Consider the following 18669-nt stretch of genomic DNA (forward strand, 5'->3'; position numbering starts at 1 on the left):
GATAAGTATAATTGGGAAGGGCTTGCATATTGTAGTGTGAATTCAGCTTTAGATTTAGTAATAAAGACTTGTATAAACTGAACTGCTCTCGGTGTGTGTGTCTATTTTCTTTCGGTAGCTCGAACACTGTGACCAATCTAAAACGAACAAAATGAGAGGTGTAAGTTTACCCAAGACATATGCATAGGTACAATGTACAGATGCACCAAAGGTTTTTCTTGCTGTAGTCAAAGAGACACCTTGACTAGTCTGGTCTGTAATAGTGCTTTTGCTCAATAGCAACCTGCTCTTCTGCTGCTAACCCTTTGAAAGAAGCATTTTTGTGCCAGTTTTCACATCCCTTTCAGGGCACTCCAAAAAGTTTTTTAGCCAATGAAGTGGGTTTCAAGTGTAATTGTAATGTGGGAAGCATACAACAATGTGATAACTGTTTTGATGGTGATGGTTAGAGGATAAGTATAAACAAGAATACCAAGAAAATATTTTCTGCTGATCCTCAAAACTTTATATCTTTTGTGACTGCCATTGAAGGTATCCTTTGTTTAATCTCATCTGAAGGATGGTACCAAATTCCTTTCCCTGCTGAATTCTTCCATCCCCTACTTTTGATCCCCTTTAAAGATGTGTACTTCCTGCTGATGCATATCACACAGAATTGCTTTTGTATCCACGTGACTGTGTCAAAGTTCAGATATCTTGTCAGAGTACATACATGGCATCACGTACGACCCTGAGATTCTTTTTCCTGCGGACTAGGCAGAATTTCTACTTATTGGTAGTGAAAAAAGTGTACTGAAGAAAAAAAATGCTTATACAAAAGGGCGAAATGTAAACAAAGAAAGAAATTTAAACAAACCGTGGAATACAGAAAAAAATATTCAGTAATAAATAATGTGCAAAGTAAGAGGCCTTAACTGAGAATCTGATTGCGTTTGTTGTTCAGGACTCTGATGGTGGAGAGGAGGTAACCTCTGAACCTGGTTGTGTGAGCCTGGGCACCTATACCTTTTTTCCTGATGGCAGCAATGAGAACAGAGTATGTCCTGGGCTGTGTAGATCCTTGATGATCCATGTAGATTTTTGTGATAGTGAAGAGAGTTTTTCCTGTGATGTACTGGGCTGCGACCACTACCTTTTTACAGGGCTTTCCTCTTAGAAGTATTGGTGCCCCGTACCCGGCTGTGATGCAGCCGGTCAGCACATTTTCCACTACACATTTGTAGAAATTTGTCAAGGTGTTCAAGTTTGTTAATGTTTGTCAAGGCATCTAGGTTGACAAGGTTGTCAAGGTCATACCAAACCTTTGCCAAGTCTGAGGAAGAAGGGCGCAGACGAGTTTTCTTCGCAAACATTAGTGTGTTGGATCCAGGAAAGGTCCTCTAAGGTAGTGACTCACAGGCATTTAAATTTTCCTTGCTTGTCCAAGCTTACACTTTAAAGGTGAGCAAATCATCTGAAACCTGGAAATCATAGCCAGGTCCAGTCCTGTGCCATGCTTGATGATGCTGAATTGTAATGTGGGGAGATGGGGATGGTCAGAGCTTGAATCTCTCTTCAGTAAACCCTGAAGTTATTGCAGAATCCTATTCAACAATTTAACTTTGCTTAAACAAGAGTCGGAAGCTTGGACTTTATTGACAGCATTCAGGCCAGAGGACAGGTACAAGATTCCAGATACTACAGTATTTCAAATTGGATCATGAAGTTCTCAGTGGAGCACTTATCAGTATCTCTTCCTCAATCAAAATTACTGCATCAATGTCTGCTTATTGTTTGAAAGAACTTGTTCATATAAACTGACTGCTTTTCTTGCATGCATGCATTTTGCAAGGGCTGCATCTTGGTATTGCTGAATGGTTTGCAAGGTATTTTGGACATTATTTAAGAGGTATCATTTTGGTAGGCCATTCCACAGAAGGATGGCATGCTTCTGTCCTTTGAAGCTCTTTAGTGGAACAAATGGGTTCTTGCCACAATCCAGTAGTTTTGTGGTCATTATTCTAATAATCAACAAAACCCATTAAATACTGTATTAGAAACAGTCTAGATTACTTTTCAGGTAACTAGTGCATTGGTCCTATTTAGTTAAAAGATAAGAATGTTTGAAGGGCTCTGTGGCTTTCATGTTCCAGTATAACTGTATTGGCAATGAAAAGCTCTGGAGTTAGTTCAGGACATTCCTGTCAGTCTATGTGCTTTGTATTAGTTGTAATTATGAAAGTCCTAAAGTTATAAAAAACTTTGTAAAAATATACATCAATTTTTCTACTAACATTTAACTTAGAGATTGGAGAGATCATTTTAAAATTGGTTTCTTTGCAAGTGCTATGGGTAATTTTAACCCACCTGGGCTACTGAGAAATTAATTGGTCATCTTAATTCTGATTTTACACTCCATTGAAATCCCTAGATTTTGATGTACAGTATGACAAGTTAGTTTAAAACAATCCATGATACAAAGTACATCAACCCAGCCAGGAATTAATTGTCTCTTGTTCTGCAGGTTCACAAATCATTGACTTGATGATGCTTGTCATTGATGTTACAAAGGGAATGCAGACGCAGTCAGCAGAATGCCTGGTGATTGGTGAAATTACGTGTCCACGGATGTTGGTGGTTCTAAACAAGATCGACCTCCTACCAGAGGCAAAGAAGCAAGTGTTAATAGACAAAATGACAAAGAAAATGCAGAAGACACTAGAGAATACAAGGCAAGTCTCCCAGCAACTCCTTCCTCTCCTTCCTGTACGATCCCAAACTCCAATATATTTGATAGCATGTTTCCTAAGTATTATAGATGTAAGCAATCGGGTTCTTGACCTATTCACTCTAACCATAAACTACTCTGGGACCACCAAAAGATTTGTCTGCGCTACTGAAACCTCACTTTTTTTCCATCAACTCAACTGTGAATATTTATTTATCTATCATTTTATCTCTTTCTCTGTCTCGTGGGATATTATGGTAATTTAATTTTTTTTCCTGTTATGCTCCCTGACCTGCTAAGTTCCTCCAGAGATTTGTTTTTACTTCAGATTCCAGCTTCTGTGATCTCTTGTGTGCCTCCAGGATGCCAGAGGTGTTTGGGAAATTTCCCCCCTCCACCCCCAACAGAGAAGCACTGGAGAAAATCACTAAGTAGAGTACTAAATTTCAGAAACTCTTGCAATTGCATTGAATCTTTTCATTGTTTTCTGTTGAAAACCCTGCATTGGTGTCAGTAACCTTCAGGTCCAGCAGTAACCTAAACAATAGAGTTTGCATCCTTTCAAGAAATTTCAAACACATGAATTTTTTTTTTCTTCTGCTCAAATCTTTCAGTGATAAGTTTATCAACAAGTTACAGAGCATAGTGGTTAAATAATTGAATTCTTATTCAGAAATGAGTTTGAATCAAACTGTGACACCAGAGAATTTAAATTCAGTTAAATAATTGTGTAATAAAAAATAATGGTGAGCATAAAACTATTGAATTGTCCTAAGCAGCAATCTGGTTCATTAATCTCTTCCAAAGAATGAAATCTGCATTCATGTGACCCAGAATTATACCAGTGCCGTTGACTCTTAACCTTTCTCTGAAAGCCACTAATTTTTGAGTTTAGGTACCAATGGGTCTTTCATGCCGATTTAGCCAGTGATGGCCCTTCTTGATCAGCCATCCAGAGGTCAGAGTGTTATAACAATCCAACTTGTTTACTGACACACCTTAATGAAGATGTCTTCTGTGTGATTGCAGTCCTGCACTGTTATGCTGGTGCTAACTTCCCTCTGAAGTCTCCAGGCAAGTTACTGTTATATCTGTTATAGCATTCTCTTGGCAGTAGTTAGCGATGGCAACAAATGGTGGCCTTGCCATTATTTTCCATATCCTGATAATTATTAAAATTGACGAGGCATTTTCTGGACTGGCAGACGTCATATTATCGATCTCATTTTGACACGTTTCAGTAAGGATGATTGGATAGACATTAGACATCACTGTCCAATAATGCCAACTACTTTCTCCTATTTCAATGACGTGGATCTTTAGACAGGGCAAATGATGGAATGTCGAAACACAAATGCTGGAGGAACCCAGCCTCCATATGAGGTAAAGCTATATACTGATGTTTCAGGCCTGAAGGTAAGAATTGATTTTGGCTCTATGAAAGGAGAAAGAGACAAGAGAAGAAGATGGGGGGGGGGAGGGGCTTTTCGGAAACCGGAGCAGACGACGTTAATGCCATTTGGCATTTGGAGGGGGCCCAGATGGAAGATGAGGCGTTGTTCCTCCAATTTGCAGGTCGTCTCTGTCTGGCAGTGTAGACAGACATGTCAGCAAGGGAATGGTGCAGGGAATTGAAATGGGTGGCTACTGGAAGATGAATGCTATTATGGTAGACAGAGCCAAGGTGCTCAATTAAGTGATCTCCCAGTCTGCGTCCAGTCTCTCTGATGTGGAGGAGTCACAATGGGAGCACCAGATGGAGTAGATGACCCTTCCAGGTTCATAAATAAAATGTTACTCATTTGGAAGGACTGTTTAGGGCCTGGAATGGTGGTGAGGGAGGAGGTGTGGGCAAGAGAAGCATCTCTTGTGGTCACAAGGGTCAGTGCCAAGGAGGCAATTAATGGGGGGGGGGGGGGAAAGGAGTGGAAACGTCCCTGCAGAAGGTGGAGCGAGGAGGAAAGGGGAATATGTGTCTGGTGGGAGGATCACATAGTAAGTGGTGGCAGTAGATATGTTGGATATGGAGGCTGGTGATGTGGTAGGTGAGGACAAGAGGGATCCTGTTGTTATTGAACATGAGGGCAGAGGGGGCCAGGGCAGATGTGCAGGTAATGGAGATGTGTGGGTTAAAGGCTGAGTTAATGGTGGGAGAGGGAAAGCCATGTTGTTTGAAGGAGGAGGTCATCTCCAATAATCTGGGAAGGAAGACCTCATCCTCAGAGCAAAAGTGATGGAATGAATTTCTAACAATAATAGAGTATTGTGCCTCAAATTTTTATGTCTAACTTTTATATTGCAGCATGTTTCTGATCTTCCTCTGAACTCATCATTTCTTCCTAATCTATTTATCTAGGTTCCCTTTAAATTTGCATGTGTTAGTTTTTTTGATGGATAATTCGACCATTGGATTAATGAGAACTGTCATGTGATCTGCTCCATAAACCCAAACTATACTTCCTGTTGCCTTAGAAAAGCAGCCAACATAGTTAAGATATGATTCCTTTATTGTCATGCGAAAGTACAGATTATGTAATATTACACAAAAGGCCCACAAAGCATAGCCATTAATGTCACCTGGTGTCCTTTACAGTAGGAGAGTAAGGGAAGCAAAAGGAGTCCCTTCTGAATTACTGAGTATTCTTGGATTCACATTCCAATGCTCCTGCAGCTCTGCAGCCACACAGATTCTGGTTCAATTGCTTAACACGTTAAGCTCCAGATCCAAACCTCCCACGTAATCAGGAAACCTTCAGTGCCCAAGACCGTTCAGGAGCCCTTCTTGCCCTCATCACCCTTTCCAATCCTTGCTCCAAAATCTGATTCCCATGACCTAGTCTACAGTAGTCCCCAGCATACATGGGTTGCCTAGATCCTGAGCCCATTCCTGGTCCACTGCCATAGTCATTGTCCTGTAGGTTAATCTCCACTGCTTCTCCTTTTGAACCAGCGAGGGAAGGGGAAGGGGAAGGGGGGAGGAGGGGAGTGTTCTCCAAGTTTGGAGCCCTCATCATCGCTGTGGAGCACAGGTGTCACCATCTTTCTTTTTGCAACATTTTAGTGTTTTGAAACAAACCCATCGGCTTCTCCATCAGGATGTTTTTCTTCCATTCCGCCACTCCCTCTACCCCTCTGCATCCCTGCCCCGCCCTCTGACCCACCATATCCCATGCCCCACCCCATAGCACTCACTGCCCCACCCTCGCCACAACTCTGCTCCTCCCCACCTCTGCCCCTTCCCCTCAGCCCAAGACCCTCCCTCCCCCTTTGTGTGCGCCCTCCCCTCCCTCCCCACGTCCACACCCCCTGCTCCCACCTGCTCTCCCCCCACTACCACCCCCCACTCTTCTCTCGCTCTCATCTCGCTCTCCCCCCTTCCTCCCTGATCTCCCCCCTTCCTCCTGCTCTCCCCCCTTCCTCCCTGCTCTCCCCTCTTCCTCCCTGCTCTCCCCCCTTCCTCCCTGCTCTCCCCTTCCTCCCTGCTCTCCCCTTCCTCCCTGCTCTCCCCCTTCCTCCCTGCTCCCCCCTTCCTCCCTGCTCTCCCCCTTCCTCCCTGCTCTCCCCCTTCCTCCCTGCTCCCCCCTCTCTCTTCCCCTCTGTCTTCCCCTCTGTCTTCCCTCTGTCTTCCCCTCTGTCTTCCCCTCTGTCTTCCCCTCTGTCTCCCCCTCTGTCTCCCCCTCTGTCTCCCCCTCTGTCTCCCCTCTGTCTCCCCCTCTGTCTCCCCCTCTGTCTCCCCCTCTGTCTCCCCCTCTGTCTCCCCCTCTGTCTCCCCCTCTGTCACCCCCCCTCTGTCTCCCCCCTCTGTCTCCCCCCTCTGTCTCCCCCCCCTCTGTCTCCCCCCCTCTGTCTCCCCCCTCTGTCTCCCCCCTCTGTCTCCCCCCCTCTGTCTCCCCCCCTCTGTCTCCCCCCCTCTGTCTCCCCCCCTCTGTCTCCCCCCCTCTGTCTCCCCCCCCTCTGTCTCCCCCCTCTGTCTCCCCCCCTCTGTCTCCCCCCCTCTGTCTCCCCCCCTCTGTCTCCCCCCCTCTGTCTCCCCCCCTCTGTCTCCCCCCCTCTGTCTCCCCCTCTCTGTCTCCCCCTCTCTGTCTCCCCCCCTGTCTCCCCCCCTCTGTCTCCCCCCCTCTGTCTCCCCCCTTCTGTCTCCCCCCCTCTGTCTCCCCCCCTCTGTCTCCCCCCCTCTGTCTCCCCCCCTCTGTCTCCACCCCCTCTGTCTCCCCCCCTCTCTACCCCCCTCTCTCCCCCCACCTCTCTACCCCCATGCTCCCCCCTCCCGTGCTCCCCTCCTCCCCCTGTGCTCCCCCTCCCCCCCCAGCGCTCCCCCTCCCCCCCCCCCCGCTCTCACCCCTTTCTCACACTTCCCTGCTCTCTCACGTTCCCCAGCTCTTGGTCTCCCTTTCTCTCTCTCTCTCTCTCTCTCTCTCAGGAATTTATGCAATGTTCCTTGTAGATAAGACAAATTGACTCATTGTAGGACCATTGAATTTTATCAATATTCCATATTGTAATGTTAATGCACTTGTGCTATTAAATGTGTGCAGAAACCTGTGCAGTTTCCAGTTATTACTATAACTGCCTGCTGTTTTTTGCTTATGCCTTGAAGGGCTCAGGTCTGAAATATTGGCTATATATTGTATTTTTTATCTCCAATGAGTGCTACGAGACCTGTTGAATTCAACCAGCATTTTTGTGTTTTACTGCAATCACAGCGTCTGCAGACTTTTATCTTTCACTCAGTGCTATTCTTATTTCATTCTATACCCGTTTTTCAATTTTGGCCATGGTCTGAAATTCCTCTATGGAAAAAAATTGAGGGAATGTCTTTTTTTTCTCAATGAGTAATGCTGCCTAATCCAAAGACAAGTTTTCCTTATTCCATTAAAAGATAATTAATGTGGGAACAATTTGGATACTTTTATTTTAAGAATGACTCTGCCTGCTTTCTTTGTGAATAGCATTTGTAAAGAACCATTTGTAAAATATTTTTAACTTGATGTGCTTTCAAAAATAATGTTGGAATTAGGATCAATAGTGGTCTTTAAAAGGAAAGTGGAGGCATTTAAAAAATACTTTAACAGAGCTTGGGAGTCATCTGGACAACCATTCGGTGGCTATAAAAACACATGCTCAGTGTGGGTAAAATGACTGCTCTGCCAGTATATAATGTGCAAGTAGGCATGTGATTCTAGACTCGAGGGCATAGGTTTAAGGTGAGAAGTAAGAGATTTAAGACAAACAAGATAAGTAATCTTATCACTCAGAGGGTGGTCTGCATCTGGAACAAGCTGCCAAAGAAATCTATAGAAGTGGGTACAATTAACATGTTCAAAAATTAATTGGGAAGGGTTCAGAAGGATATGAGCTGAATGCAGGCAAAAGGGACTAGTCTTGAATGCCATTTTGGGTCAGCATGGACAAGTTGGGCTGAAGGGCTTGTTCTATGTTACACAACTGATTGTATTTTTAACCGTATAACAAATTACAGCACGGAAACAGGCCATCTCTGCCCTTCTAGTCTGTACCAAACCAAGTACTTTCCTCTAGTCCCACCTACCTCACCTTGCCCATAACCTTTCATTCCCCTCCCATCCATATACCTATCTAATTTTTCCTTAAATGACAATATTGACCCTGTCATCACTACTTTTCCTGGAAGTTCATTCCACACAGCAACCACTCTCAGAGTGAAGAAGTTCCCCTCATGTTACCTCTAAACTTTTGCCCCTTAACTCAACTTATGATCTCTTGTTTCAATCTCTCCTACTCTCAATGGAAAAACCCTATCCACATCAACTCTATCCCTCTCATAATCTTAAATACCTCTATCAATTCCCCCTCAAACTTCTACGCTCCAAAGAATAAAGACCTAATCTGCTCAATCTTTCTTTGTAATCTAGATTCTGAAACCCAGGTAACATTTTCGTAAAACTTCTCTGCACTCTCTCTACCTTGTTGATATCCTTCCTATAATTTGGTGACCAGAACTGCACACACTGTTCCGAATTTGGCCTCACCAATGCCTTGAACAGTCTCAACATCACCTCCTAACTCGTGTATTCTATGCTTTGATTTATAAAGAGCAGCATACTAAAAGCCTTGTTCACCACCCTATCCACATGAGATTCTACCTTCAAGGAACGATGAACCATTATTCCTAGATCTTTCTGCTCCACTGCATTCTTCAATGCCCTCCCATTTACTACGTATGTCCTGTTTTGATTATTCCTTCCAAAATGAAGCACTTCACACCTCTTAGCATTAAACTCCATCTGCCATCTTTCAGCCCACTCTACTAAGCCGTCCAAATTCTTTTGCAATCTTTGAAAACCTTCTTCATTATGCACAATTCCACCTATTTAATATCATCTGCATATTTACTAATTCAATTTACTACCCCATCATCCAGATCATTAATGTAAATGACAAACAGCAAGGGACCCAATACAGTACCCTGAGGCACACTACTTGTTACTGGCCTCCAGCCTGACAAACAGTTATCCACTACGACTCTCTGGCATCTCCCTTCCAGCCACTGTTGAATCCATTTGACTATCTCAAGGTTAATACCTAGTGTTTGAACCTTCCTAATTAACCTTCCATGTGGAACCTTATTGAAGGCCTTACTGAAGTCCATATAGACAACATCCACTACTTTCCCTTCATCAATATTCCTAGTCACCTCTTAAAAAAATTCAACAAGATTGGTCAAACATGACCTTCCACGCACAAACCCGTGTTGAGTGTTTCCTGATCCGACCCTGTCTCTCCAGATAGTTATATATACTATCTCTAATAACGTTTTCCATTAACTTACCTACCACAGATATCAAACTTACAGGCCGATAATTGATGAGTGTTCTCCTTGAACCCTTTTTAAACAAAGGAACCACATTAGCAATACATCAAGCCTCTAGCACTATACCTGTCTCTAATGACATTTAAAAAAACACTGTCAGAGCCTCTGCTATTTCCTCACTAACGTCTCTCAAGGTCCTGGGGAAAATCCCATCAGGACCTGGAGACTTATCTGCCTTAATATGCTTCAAAATCTCCAGTCCTTCCTCTTTCTTAATCATTACAGTTTCCATAATTACCCTCTTTGCTTCCTTTAACCTGCACAATTCAATATCCTTCTCCTTAGTGAATAACAAAGAAAAGAACTTGTTCAAAATCTCCCCCATCTCATTTGGCTCCACACACAGTTGTCCGCTCTGATTCTCTAAGGGACCAATTTTATCCCTCACTCTCTTTTTGCTATTAACATATTTATAGAAACCTTTTGGATTTATTTTCACTCTGTTTGCTATGGCCGCCTCATACCTTCTTTTAGCTTTTCTTACTTCTTTCTTAAGATTCTTTTTACATTCAATGTATTCTCCAAGCATCTCCTTTATTCCTTTTTTCTTATATTTATAGTAGGTCTCCCTCTTTTTTCAAACTGTTTCCAATATCCCTTGAAAACCATGGCTCACTCAAACTTTTTACCCTGCCTTTCATCCTGACAGGAACATAAAGATTTTGCATCTCAAAATCTCATCTTTAAAAAACCTCAATTTATTAACTACATCCTGCCCATAAAACATATTTTCCCAATCCACTCCTCGTAAATCCTTTCTCATCTCCTCAAATCTAGCTTTTCCTTACCTTGAAAACCTCAACCCAAGGACCTGACCTATCCCTTTCCATAATTACATTGAAGCTAATGGCACTATGATCACTGGTCCCAAATTGCTCCCCAACACATACCTCCCTCACCTGACCTATCTCATTCCCCAACAGTAGATCCAACACTGCCCCTTCTCTAGTTGGTACCTCTACGTATTTCTGTGACCTTTTTACTATGGAAGTTCATTTTTTGAATGATACAATGTAGAAGGAAGCCATTCATATTATGACTGCGCTAGCTTTTCAAGACTGTCAAAATAATCCCACTCCCAATTTTATCTCATAACCCTGTAAATTAATGCTGTTCAAAACGTGATTGATTGTCCATGATCACTTATTCTGGACTCTAATTCCATTGCATTTTTTTCCAAATAGTCAATTCCAGATCTTGTATCAGGGAAATGCAATTTGCCTAAAGAAATCTCTTGGTGCCTGCCACATTGACCACTGCCAGTGGGCTGATAACGCCTCAAACCGTGCATCTTGGCGCCTCACAGTTTGGCGGGCAGCAACCTCCTTTGAAGAAGACCGCAGAGCCCACCTCACTGACAAAAGGCAAAGGAGGAAAAACCCAACACCCAACCCCAACCAACCAATTTTCTCCTGCAGCCGCTGCAACCGTGTCTGCCTGTCCCGCATCGGACTTGTCAGCCACAAACGAGCCTGCAGCTGACGTGGACTTTTACCCCCTCCATAAATCTTCGTCCGCGAAGCCAAGCCAAAGAAAGAAGAGAATACAACTGCTCGATATAAAAGCTACCCTAATTTTGCAAGGAAATAAATATCCCTCATCTTGGGTGTCACCTTCCTTGGCACCCTCTGCAGGGATTTGCAATCCTTCTTAAAATGTGGTGCTTAATTACACATGGTACACTAGCAGAAAAATGTGTACATTAATAGAATTTAGGAATGCTTTGTGAACCAACAACAACTTGATAGGCTGAAAAGGCCTTTTGTCATGTCCCATGGAAAAATAGAAATTAACTTTTAATTTATTGAATTGGAAAATTCAAATAAATGTTTAAAAGGTCAATCAGCAGCTGAAACAAAAATGAATTAATATTTTGGATGTGACCAGATAATTGTATTCACTTGAAAGGAGAGAAATTTAATCTTTCTTGTTTGTGTAAATATTAACTTGATTTGTGCATTTCCTGCACCTTTGCTTTATCCCTCTGCTAACCTCTCTAACCTTTCCTTCTCTGCTCCCTTCTTTCAATAGACATAGTCAGAATTTAATTTTATTATGCTGCTCTCTGCTTCCATATAAAACAACAATTTAAGGTCCTCCTTATGGAATTTTATGTTTCATTTGGGTTGAATTCAAAAAGAAACGAGCATAAGCCAAAATTTTCTTTTGTAAATGGGTCAATAGATTTGTAAAGGACTTTTCTTAAATGTATCAGTTGTGTACATGACCAATTAATCTGTATGAAACTTGAGCCCATCTGATTTTTTTTTGCTGTTTAATAAAAACATGTTGGGGAGTTTTTTGGTCCTAACTCTTTTGCACTCCTGGAAAAACGCATGAATGATCTTTTGTGAGATATAATTTTTCTCTGTCCTCAAATCCTTCTCTCTTGTCTTTAATTTCTCACCATTTAATTTGTAATCTTTGCTTTCTTTCCTTTGCCATCATTTTCTAGAAACAACTAATTGATGTCACGTGGCCTCCTGATCTTTCTCTCATTCCCAGTCTTCAAATATTCCACCCCATTTTGTTTTATCCAGCACTGTGTCATGGTTTCCCAAGTCCACAAAATGTGTAACTCTCTCTCTTTCTCTTGTAGCTAAGCCTTTCAAAGCAGATCTTGATATCTGCTGTTGGACTAATTTTGTCTTCTCTTTTTTTTGCCTAGCTGGCATCTTATACGAGGGGTGTCCCTTCTTTACAATTAGCAAACACAAATTGCATTTGAATAACAGCTATAGCAGAGAAGATACATTCTAAAGCACTTCATATAAAAAGTACTGATTTGTCAGATTTCAGATTTTCAGAGTACATACATGGCATCACATGGAGGGGTAGCAGCTGTTCCTGAACCTGGTGGTGCGAACGAAAAGGAGATATTTTCGGTGAATGAATTTACTCTATCAGGGACAAGTAAGCTCAGTGGATTGAAAAGCCTCTTGCATTCTTATAATTCTGATTTGGTGTGACCAAAGCTTGGCTAAAGAATTAGGATTTATGTTACAGTTTAAAGGACAAGAGAGAGACAGAGATGTTTATGGTGAGAATTCCACAGCTCAAGGGCTTGGGTGGATCACTTATATTGAATGAAGGTCAGGAGATTGAAATTGGGAGCACAGATCTTGAAGGGTGATGAGGCTGGAATAGATACAAGGGTAGAATGGAGTGAGATCATGGCTTCTCAGTTTGAAGACAAAGTATTTGTTTTAAAATCAAAGTGTTCCTTCTGATCACAAGATTTTATTTTAGAAGTAAAAAGGACAATGTCTCTGGATTTATTGATGCACCTCTGAGAATGTATTATGTGTTAAGTTTAGTTTGAAATTAACCCTGCTCTCCTTAACTCTGACAGAAATTAAAATAAGACACCTCCAGGGTTTGAAGATTCCTGAAGGTGTATGAAGAGATTTAAAGATGTCCTGAAAGAATTTTCTGTAAGGATATAAAAGATGAATTGTTTTATTGTTCTTGTGATATTACCATGGTCCTACTGAATTTGCGTGACCAAATGTGCAGAGTTCAAAATTTGTTGCTCTAATTGCCCCTTTAGGGTTCAGATGAGTTTTTTTTGCCTGTGCAGATGTAGTTATCTAATTTATTAATTTACATTTTAGTATACCCTGCCTGTGGGCAAACGTTGAACTTCGAATAGCCTGTTACTTTTGAATAGGTTTGGAATGGAAATGTATTTAGCAGTAAGGGATATAATGTTATTTGTGGAATACATCTTGTTTAAATTGCAAGTTAATCCACTTAAATAGTAAATGTTCCCATTTTCAGAATTTTTTTCTGGGATGAGAAGCAACTCTCTTGCTGTATGTAATGTAACCAATGTCATTTCGAATGAGGAGAAAAGAGAGAGTTCTGTTTAATATTTTAGCAAATTTGGTCAATTGTGAAAATTTTATGTGGTTAGATCCACTAATGAAGGCAATTGGTAGAAAAAAAAACAAGGATTAAAAAACAATATGCCTCTTTTAAATACAAAGTGGTTCTTTCTGTGAACAATTTATGTAGTTAAAGCATCAATATCAAACTTTTTTATAAACTATTTATCTAACTTACTTTCAATTTTTATCATTCACCATGATTGCTTTTTTTTGTTTGTGAACAACCTGGCTTAGTCTTGTCACACTTGAGGAAATATTTCTCTGCTCACATTGGCTCCCTTATTCACGATGGCTTGAAAGAGATTGGTTAATTGGGATTTGTGGCTGAGGGAGTGAGTCATTGTCCTTTTACCTTTCAAGACAAGGGGTGTGGATCCTACATGGAAGGAGCTTGAGCAATCTAGTGAACTGAGCACCTCACTGGGAGAAATTGGCTTGGGAAATGGGAAAAGCCATTGAAGCTGCACATTTGCCATCTTTTTCAGCACAGTTTTAGGACAGAATGTCAGGAGCTTACATTATTATGTTTTAACTGTTATAATCAAGCTTAGTGCTTCTGAAAATGATTTTCAAACACCTGTCATTGTCTCGTTTCTCCATATCTCTCTATTCCATTCCTTCAATTCTTTGAAATTTTTTGCACTCTTTATGCAAAATGACTTGTACAAATGGTGGCGGTGTTAGAGCTGCAATAATGGCAGTTGTGCAGCTGGTGCGGACTTGGGAGAGTGCGGAGCAAGGTCCTATTGCTCAATCCTGATGCCGACGGCTCCATACAGCCTTTAAATAGCCTGTTACAGGACCCAATCGTGTTCTTTAGTTAAAATTTTGCAACTACAGGTATATGCCCAAGATGGCAGCACTGGTGCTGGGCAGCATTCCACGAGCGGTTGCAGACTCAGCGGGTGGAGAGGGGATGGATGGTGGAGAGCAGTTGACTGGCGCAGGGCATCAGAAATGAGAGAACACCCACTGTTGTGAAGGAAAAATATGAGATGTTCCTATAGGACAGTTAACCACAGCAGCAAACCAGTGGGGTGCTCAGCGGCTGAAGGACCCACAGAGGCTACGGGTTGTTGGCGACTTGCAGTCAAAGGACCCACACAGGCTGCTGGAGACTGATCATGGGGACCAGATATCGGCTAGGGATTTGAGAGAGTGCTGTGGGCAAGAAAAGCTCCCAATGGGCATCGGGCGCTAAAGGCTTCCTGATTGTATCAGAGGTTTGGATCTGGAGCTTGGGTTGCCAATAGTTTGAATTGGAGGCTGTGGAGACTGTGGGAGTATTGCGGGCATGTTCCACGGATACTCAGTGTCATTAAAGGGACTCTCTTTTGCTTCTCTTTCTCTTATTGTTAGGGGTGACAGGTAATGCTTATGGTGACTCTTTGCCTTAAGGCAAACAAAAGTTGATGTATTCTGTATATTGCATTTTTAACATATTATTATGTGACAATAAAAGGAACCTTTGGCCCCCTTAACCATCCCTGATTTTAATACTTCAGTACTAATGATCACACCTTCAGTTGCAAAGGTTTGAGCTCCAGAATTCCCTCCTCAATTCAGGGGTGTAGTCAGGTTCTAACATTAGGGGCAATGAGCCTATTAATAAAGGTGCCACGACCACTGTTCCCTGTGTGTGTGCGTGCACATGTTTGGCTACCACAGCACAAAGAAAATTAACAAAAGGTTAGTTACCTAAAATAATGTAGTTCATAGTATAGAATTAAAATCTTTAACTAAATACGTTACTTTGTTCCGAAGTGTTTTGGTTTGTAAACAGCACAAAATTTACTGGTAGCCTATACTTTGATGTTCTGTCTGCTCATCCAACATTATATTATTTTTCTCACACTTATACCTTTTATACTAACTTATAATTTTGAAAGCCAAAGAGAAATAAATACCTTCATAACTATTTGCAGGTCTGTACACATCCTCTAACCACGAGGGTGATTTGTAATCATAGTCAGAGTACAGCACAGACAGTATGGGCCCTTCGCCCCATCTTGTCCATTCTGACCAAGTTAGTCACATTTACCCATGTATGGCCCATAACCTCTCTAAACCTTCCCTATCCTGTTCAAACTCCTTACAGACAGTGCCAGATTCAAATCCAGGTCATCGACTCTGTAAAAGCTTTGTGTTAACCGCTACAGTAACCATGCTGAGTTGTCAGAGGGTGGAGGGAGTGTAGAACGAGCTACGAACGGAAATAGTGGATACAGGTTTCATTTCAACATTTAGGAGAAATTTGGATAGGTTCATGGATGGGAGAGCTGTGGTCCACATGCAGGTCAATGGGACTGCATTGTCCCAGATGCCAGCAGCCAGACTGCTCCCCCTGAGCACATTCCCCAAAAGTGGTGCCCCCTAAACGTGTGCTCACTGCCCAGCCCCCACGACCCACCGGTCGGTGGCTTATCAGCTCAAACACACCACAGGATTCCTGCAACGCACCAGTGGGCCACCAGCTCAAGAGCACCACAGGATTCCTGCAATACACTGGTGGGCCACCAGTGCAAGTAAACCACAGGAGTCCCGCAAGCACACATCTCAAAAAGGCACTACCTCTGAAGAATGTGCCCCAGCAGAGCGGTCACTCCCCCTGCACCCCACACCTCCCTCTCCTCACCCTCACTAGCTATATTACTGCCTCAATTCTCCAGCATACTCACTTTCATCCTTTAAATTCCTACCTTGTCATCCAGACTTTCAGTCACTTACTCTGATTACTGAGAGAAACACCAGCTAGATTCTGGAATCTTCAGCAAAGAAAGTGAAGCTTGGAGGGATTCAACAGGTCAGGGAACATCTATTGGATAGGAATGGTCAGTCAATGTTTCAGGTCATGATCCTTTAACAAGAGTCATGATGCTGCCTGACCTGCTGAGATCCGTCATGTTCTCAAGTTTGCCATGATATCTTTTAATGTTTCTCAGGTGATTGATAAAGCTCCTGTGGGCTGCCTTGGAATATTTGCCGAGAGTGAGGTTCAATGTAAAAGCAGGTTGGAGACAGAGCAGAAACAAACCATTCAGCCCACCTAGTCTATGCTGAACTATTTGCCTAGTCCCATTGACCTGCATGTGGACCACAGCTCTCCCATCCATGAACCTATCCAAATTTCTCCTAAATGTTGAACTGAAACCTGTATCCACTATTTCCGTTCGTAGCTCGATCTACACTCCCTCCACCCTCTGACAATTCAGCATGGTTACTGTAGCGGTTAACACAAAGCTTTTACAGAGTCGATGACCTGGATTTGAATCTGGCACTGTCTGTAAGGAGTTTGAACAGGATAGGGAAGGTTTAGAGAGGTTATGGGCCATACATGGGTAAATGTGACTAACTTGGTCAGAATGGACAAGATGGGGCGAAGGGCCCATACTGTCTGTGCTGTACTCTGACTATGATTACAAATCACCCTCGTGGTTAGAGGATGTGTACAGACCTGCAAGTGCTGAGGATCATGGCTCATTACACTCAAAAACATTTCCTCGAAGCTGATCGCCAGCAGAAATACTTGTGGTAGGGCTCACTTTTGTGAAATATGATGAATACTAAACAAATTGAAACCAGAGACTGGATGAAGCATGGAAATGCACGTAGTGAAGTGGTTCTCTGTGCTGGCTATTAAGTAAAGCCAGTAAAATCAAGTAAATAGCAACATGACTTGGAGAGAGTTGCAATTTTCTTGTACATGTTCATTCAAAGAAATCAGTTTGTTTCTGGAATTTTGCAAGGCTTAGTAGATCCTTTAATTTCTAAGTGATGGAATTCTGAATTAGGCTGCATCTCCTTAACACCACATAAATGGGTCATGGTACAGTGGATGGTTTATTTTCACTGGTAGATGATGATAAAGACCTGTTGATTTTAAATGAAAAAGTGCTTTGTGGTAGCTGAGAGATGTACCTAATGGACCAAATTCACCCTTCTGATTTACATATTTCAGTTTTGTGCACAGATTAAAGAAAATCCAGATAGTTTAAAAAAAGTGTGAAGATAACTAAGGAGACTAGATTCCATAGGGGACTAAAACAGCTTATAATTAAGGCAAATGCTTTAAGGCTGCCTTAACAAAGGGAGAAAATGATGCTGATGTCTTTAAAGAGGGCTGCTATGAAATATTAGCTGGATTGAACATAGTAAAATAAGTAATACTCCATTGTTTAACATTTTGGAAAATGGTTAAATTACCAGGCCTGAATGGAAAATTCCAGGCAGTTAACATGAGCCAGGAAGGAAATTGCAGAGGGTGCGACCATCATTTTCTAATCCTCGTTGCTTCAGAACTGGTACCAGAGGATTAGAGGACTGATAATGTTGCATTGTTGTACAAAAAGGGAAGAAGGAGTAAGCTAAATAATGATTGCCATCTTAATTTGGTTGGCAAATTATTAGAACCAGTTCTCAGGGACATACTTAATTTATGTATATGAATTGCTCATGGACAGACAACATGGACTTGACATAGGAGACCATAAGGAAGGAAGTCTAAGTTTACAGAGATTTCATTAAGTTGGGAAGATGGGCTAAGGTGTGTCAAATAGAATTTAACTCTGACAAGTGTGAGGTCCTGCACTTTGGAAAGTCAAACGTGAGTAGAGCTTGCACACTGAATGGTAGAGCCTGGGAGAGTGTTGACAAACAGAGAGGCTGAGAAGTACAGGTGTACAATTCTTTGAAAGTGGTGACTCAAGTGAACAGGGTGGTGAAGAAGGCATTTGGGACGCTTGAATTCATTGGGTAGGGAATTGAGTACAGACATTGGGGTCTCATGGTACAAGTTATTGATGTGACCAAACTTAGAATACAGTGTGCCCTCCAAAGGAAGGATATCAATAAATTGTGGTGATTCACCAGGATGTTGCAGGGACTGGAGGGATTAAGTCATCAGTTCAAAGTTCAAATTCATTGTCAGATGACAGCGCCTAAAATCCTGAGATTCTTTTTTATGTGGCCCGCAGAATTTCTAATTACTGGTGACTATAAACTGTACTCAAAAGAGAGAAGGATAGGTTAAAAAAATAAGAAATGTAAACAAACTGATTTTTCAAATACAGAAGTATTAATAATTATATTTATTAATAAGCAAAGTACGAGTAGTTGAATGAGTCTCTGAATGAGTCTGTTGCTTGGGAATCTGATGGTTGAGGGGTAGTGACTATGTCAGAACCTGGAGATACGAGTCCTGTGGCAACTGTACCTCCTTTCTG

The 18669-nt window shown here is 42.1% G+C and overlaps 1 protein-coding gene across 4 annotated transcripts in view; it reads left to right on the top strand.

Moving 5' to 3' along the window:
- eefsec (eukaryotic elongation factor, selenocysteine-tRNA-specific) overlaps window positions 1-18669 on the top strand; it is a 494791-nt gene that overhangs the window by 156450 nt on the left and 319672 nt on the right. For all 4 annotated transcript variants that reach the window (XM_069937403.1, XM_069937404.1, XM_069937402.1 and 1 more), the window contains exon 2: window positions 2504-2711. In XM_069937403.1, coding sequence (XP_069793504.1) covers window positions 2504-2711 — 208 coding nt within the window. The remainder of the gene's footprint in view (window positions 1-2503; window positions 2712-18669) is intronic.

The sequence above is a fragment of the Narcine bancroftii genome, chromosome 5 (assembly GCF_036971445.1).
Source record: "Narcine bancroftii isolate sNarBan1 chromosome 5, sNarBan1.hap1, whole genome shotgun sequence".
NCBI lineage: Eukaryota > Metazoa > Chordata > Chondrichthyes > Torpediniformes > Narcinidae > Narcine > Narcine bancroftii.